Source organism: Colossoma macropomum, unplaced genomic scaffold (assembly GCF_904425465.1).
Source record: "Colossoma macropomum unplaced genomic scaffold, Colossoma_macropomum, whole genome shotgun sequence".
Classification (NCBI taxonomy): domain Eukaryota; kingdom Metazoa; phylum Chordata; class Actinopteri; order Characiformes; family Serrasalmidae; genus Colossoma; species Colossoma macropomum.
The window spans coordinates 42,584,410-42,590,409 of record NW_023494802.1 but is presented as its reverse complement, the minus strand read 5'-3'; the positions used below and the strand labels follow the sequence as shown (position 1 = coordinate 42,590,409).

Here is a 6,000-nt window from a genome sequence, read left to right as displayed (position 1 = left end):
TTTAAAAATAAGTCAAAAGATGAAAAACAACAAAAACAGAGATTTATCCCAATAGCAACAATATACCCCACATGTATTATATATATATAAGTAAGCGTCAATAACAAAAATGTGCCCCCGTATAAATATACAATATGTAATAATAATATGTCCCATATGTATATTACATTACAAAAATGCCTGCTGCTCTTTACATTGTGTGTAAATTTCGTGATGAATGGACTAAAAGAAACGACCCAGAATGACTTAGAAAAAGTTCTGGTTCCATTGACTTCCATTAAAAGTAGAGTAGGTCTTTTCCTTCTCCTGTAAAGTTACTATTTCAGAGATACGAGGTTTTGTTCCGACAGCAGCGACATATAAGTACCTTTATTTAATAACAATATACCTCATATTATATATGTGTAATTATGTATCTAACTATTTATCTACCTATATATCTATATATATATGTGTGTATGTATAGTTTGCATATTCACTGTAACAGAGTCCCCACTGAAACTACTGCTCCACTTTTAGCTCACACAGCTGAGTCACTGTTATAATGTACAGCACAGCATTCTACACACAGCTGAGAGAACACACACACACACACACACACACACACACACACACACACACTCACACACACACTCACACACACACACACACACACACACACCACACACACACAGTCCACACACACACCCACACACACACACTCACACACACACACCACACACACACACACACACACACACACACACTCACACACACACACACACACCACACACACACACACACACACACACTCACACACACACACACACACACACACACACACACACAGTCTCACACACACACTCACACACACACACACTCACACACACTCACACACACACACACACTCTCACACACACACACACACACACACACTCACACCACACACACACACACACACACACACACACTCACACACACACAGTCTCACACACACACACACACACACTCACACACACACACACACACACACACACACACACACACACAGTCTCACACACAAACACACACACACACACACTCTCACGCACACACACACACACACACACACCACACACACACACACACACTCTCACACACACACACACACACACACACTCACACACACATAGACACACTCACCATGGCCTGCTCGATCTTGTTGTCGATGGCGATCATGCTGCCACTGGATCCGCTGCAGGGAGAGAACACGCGTTAGAACATCATCCCTCAGATCAGATCAGACTCACTGCTCAACATAAACCTCATCATTATTCATTATTCATTAATCATTAATCATTAATCATTAATCGCTCTCATTACAGACATGTTTACAACTATTACAGTCAGAGGCATCCACCCATCACACCCATCACATCCATCACACCCATCAGATCCATCACACCCATCACACCCATCAGATCCATCACACCCATCACATCCATCACACCCATCACATCCATCACACTCACTCAGAGGAGAACGACTGAGTTCATTACTGAGTTATTCTGTTAATCGTCACTGTATGAAAGAGGGCCCTGCAGCCTATCTGCTGCTTGTTTTTGCTTGTTTAATAATAACAACAACAATAACAATCACCATTATTATTATTATTATTATTATTCATATTCATATTATTATTCTTCTTATTATTATTATTAACAGTGTTACTAATCTTGATCCAACTGTTATTGTTTTGTCATGGTTTTTGTTTATTTTATTTCTCTGGTTCGTTGTAAATGCAGTACTGATGCATCAATATCAGAATTACATCATTACTGGCAGATAATAGTTTAAGAGATGATCAGATGTTTTAGATGATCAGATCTGGCTGATATTCAGACTGATAAGTGGTAAGTGATGATGTGTTCATTGCACTCAGAGCAGGCCGGCCAGGTGACGCTGGGTTACTGCGCTAAAATAATGATTTATTCGCTTTACTGCGTTTGAAACTCTACAGGAATAAACGCCCTGTTACTGTGTTTTCTGTAATGCTGATTCAGAAGGGTTTAGTCCTGGTTTCTAGGTCTGCTGTCAGAACATGCAGTCCTGAGCTGAGCAGAGTGTCTGTGTGCTGTTCTCTGGCAGAGCAGATGGAAGTTGCTCTGTAGAAAAACAACCATTTGACCAAAACCACAGCAGACCTGCTCTCAGATCAGCACAGCCACCGCGTCAGCACTGCACTGCACCACATCAACAGATATGCAGCGTATTCCGTGTTTTCGGGAGTACAGACTGTAAAACAACAAACAAAACAGATTGTTTCTGCTCCCTGCGAGACAAAAGCAAACCTCAGTGCAGAACAGCGCTGTGACAAGGACGTTATTGTTCTGAAATGTGGCTGCAGCACATGGTTCACATTACTGCTGCCTAGTCCTGACGGAAAAGCACACACAACGCAAACAAACGAAAACCGAGAATAACCAACCCACCGCAAATAAGGAGAGTTAAAAATAGTTAGAGAAGTTAAAGTAGGAGCTGAAAACGCGAGCCCACCACTGCAGTGTGGCCCACAATAGCAACGACCGTAATAACCGATGCCAACACCACCATGTTTACCTGCGCAAGAACAGCAGCAGAGAGAAGTAGGCGGAGTCAGAGGGGCGGAGCCCCTGCTTGTGTTTGAGCCACGCCCCCTTTTCCTGCCCCTTACTCTTATTGGGAGCTACACTGGCGTCAGTTGACCTGGAGGCACTACGCAGCTGTTCTGGACACCGAGGCATCCAAGACTGGCCTTCAAACAGCCTCTTATTAGCTCTGGAAACAAGAAAAGGGCCACCAGCAGGGACTGAACCACAACACGCACCAGACGGGATGTGTTTTTCAGGATATCCAGAAGACAAGAGCACCTCGCTGAGTCTGTTTGGGCTACAACGCTGAGGAACATTCCCTGGAGATCCCACATACTGTCCTTGGTTTGGTTGATTCGGAGCAAACCCTATAGCACAGCTAGCATTAGTTCCTGTCATGGAGTTAGCAGCTGTAACTATAGTGCAGCTACGGCTAGCAGTCCCAGTGGCAGAGCTAGAATCAGTCTCTATCATAAAGCTAGCAGCAATGCTAACAGTCCCTCTGGTGGAGCTAACATCAGTCCCTGTCATGGAGCTAGCAGCACTGACTGTAGCACAGCTACTGCTAGTAGTGCCTGTGGCAGAGCTAGCATTAGTGCAGGTCAGGGCACTAGCAGTGGTGCCTGAAGTGTAACTACTGCTGTTAGTCCCTGTGACAGAGCCAGGACTAGACCATGTGGTGGAGCTAGCATTAGTGCCTGTTGTGGAGCTAGCAGTACACCCAGCAGGGCTCCTGGCAGTATAAATATTGGAGGGCTCAGAATTGGAGCTGTCAGTGAGATGTTCAGTCCCTATGGCGGAGCTGAGTTTGGATCCACTAGATCCAGAGGCTGCTGAAGTGTCTGAAACATCCGTAGTGGGTCTTGTGATGGAGGTGAATTTGGGTGCAGTGGTGGAGGCAGTTGCAGGGCCTGTGGTGGAGGAGCATTTGGATCCTGTAGTGGAGGTGGATTTGGTTCCTGTGATGGAGCTGGTAGTTGGTTCTATGGTGGAGGTAGATTTGGGTCCGGTGGTGGAGGTATAATCTCGTCCCATGGCAGAAGATTTGGTTCCTGTGATAGAACTGTTGGTTGGTTCTGTGGTGGAGGTGGATTTGGTTCCTGTGGTGTAGGTGAATTTAGGTCCTGTGGTGGAGATGGATTTGGGACCTGTGTTGGAGGTGGATTTGGGTCCTGTGGTGGAGGTAGATTTAGGACCCGTGGTGGAGGTGGATTTGGGTCCTGTGGTGGAGGTAGATGTAGGACCTGTGGTGGAGGTGGATTTAGGTCCTGTGGTGGAGATGGATTTATCTCCTATTGCAGAGATGGATTTGGGACCAGTGCTGGAGGTGGATTTGAGTCCTGTGGTGGAGATAGATTTGGGACCTCTGTTGGAGGTGGATTTGGGTCCTGTGGTGGAGGTAGATTTAGGACCTGTGGTGGAGGTGGATTTGGGACCTGTGTTGGAGTTTGATTTGGGTCCTGTGGTGGAGGTGGATCTGGGTGCAGAGGTAGACCTGGTGGTATGCCCTGTGGTGGAGGCAGTACAGGCCCAATCAGGGGTCACTGAGGGATAACTAACAGGCCGTGAAGTGAAGCGTACCAGCCTCAGCCTGCGCCTGTCAAACGCTGGAGGGCACTGATCACAGCCGGCTGATTTTTTGTTTTGTGTTGTGACAGATGAGAGGAAGTTTTCCTCGAAGCAATTAAGCCTTCCAATTGGCCATGAGTCACGCAGCCTAACCCGCGGAACCCTCCGCCCAGTTCCGTTCCCTCTCAACACAACTTCCTGCCTTCCTCCATCGCTCCCTCTCTCTCTGCCGAGGAGAGAATGTGGGATGGGAGGAGTGCACGGAGGTCTGGACCAGGTTGAGGGGGCGGTTCCTGATGCTGGAGGGGTGCATGGTTCATTGGCAGGTCCTGCTTTTAGAACCGGAGAGGATGATCTGAAGGTGGGCGTGGCTTGTAGAGTGTTAGAGGAGGGGTTTGGGCTGGGGGTGGGGCTTTGAGAAGAGTGTGAAGGTGGGAGTGATGAAGAGAGGGAAGGAGAAGAGTGCGATGGAGGGAGGGGAAGTGGGCGGGGCTGTTTCCGGGTCTCAAATACGGACACCAGCTTTCTCACACTACCAAACATGGCAGGAAATGACTGAGTCACACTCAGAACGGACAAGAAGTTACATCAACAGGAAGCTAAGAATGGCTGCAATCTCCTGAGCTGCTGCGCTCGTGTCGTCTCAAAGCCACAGGAAGAGAGTGACTGTGCACAAACGAACAGGGATGCGCATCAACCCACCGAAACAGCCAACAGAAAACCACACTGGCTTCCACTGAGGGCTGAAGGTGTGAAATGAGCTGATTCAACTAAATCTGAAACTGAGACTTCCTAAATATCTAAATCAGGGGTGCCCAAACTTTGTTATGAGGGTCCAAATCGTAAGGCCTGTGGTGGGCTTCAAAAAGCGAACAGCTAGCGACTTGTTAGCCCTATACAGGGTCTTCGTTGGCGCTGAGGGGGCTGCAGATCCCCGGTTTTCAGGGTTGCTTAACTGGGACCTCTATTGTATGTTTGATTTCTGTACTTTCAGATCCTGCAGGGACTGAGTCCTGTTAAAGTTAACGAGCGAGGCAAACAACTTCCCTCAACAACCGTTAGCCGTGTTTGGGGGCGTCACTACAACATAAACAGACTTAGGTGTCCAGAGTGGAAGTGTAGAGCTGTAGACTAGCTTTGAGCCCCAAAGCAGCCTAAGATAGTTTTTAAACATGAAAAATTCAAATAACGTAATAACGTCCCATGTTTTGAATACAGTAGCTTTTTAATCCACTGTTATGTCCGGCTCAGTGTGATTTGAAGTGTTGAATCTTTAACGTGTAGCCTGCCTAAGGGCAACACAACTGGTTACCGTACAACACAACAACATCTGATTGGCTGTCGCTCCTCTCGTTTGCATAGAGTTGGTCCAGACGTAGAGAGCGAAGGGTTTGATGTGTCAATTTTATGTATTTATCTTCGTCTTTTGAAACATTATAGCATGTTTTGACCGTTTCTATTAGATTGTTCAGACAAACGTCACAAGATTTCAGTGGGTATATGACGTAAATACTGCTTACAACTTATGGACCTTCCTACATTCCTGCCTTTACGTCTTTGCATAGTCGACAGTAAAGTTTCTTTACATACAGCCACACCGCCTCGCCTTTAAACTCCAAACCTATTAGCTCATATGTGTTGTTACATCTGCTTTACAATAACAGAGGTGTGGTGTTTATGGGTCACAGATCATCCTACGTTTTATTATATAATATTACACCATATGTTTAAGGAATTAGAAACTGTATAAAGATGTGTGTTCCCTCATTGGCTGAGAGAGTGGAGGGTTAGGGTGACTGTCTGGCAGGCTAAACATCCTCACTGGCCAACTTTTTTTGGCAGC

The 6,000-nt window shown here is 46.4% G+C and overlaps 1 protein-coding gene across 1 annotated transcript in view; it reads right to left on the bottom strand.

The window, feature by feature from the left end:
- The window catches only part of zgc:153012 (uncharacterized protein LOC777626 homolog), a 29,834-nt gene that overhangs the window by 2,285 nt on the left and 21,549 nt on the right, over window positions 1-6,000 (bottom strand). Inside the window, exons 3-4 of the mRNA XM_036592275.1 lie at window positions 2,578-4,689; window positions 1,162-1,213 (exon numbers count right to left, since the gene is read on the bottom strand). Of these exons, the coding sequence (XP_036448168.1) occupies window positions 1,162-1,213; window positions 2,578-4,689 (2,164 nt within the window). The remainder of the gene's footprint in view (window positions 1-1,161; window positions 1,214-2,577; window positions 4,690-6,000) is intronic.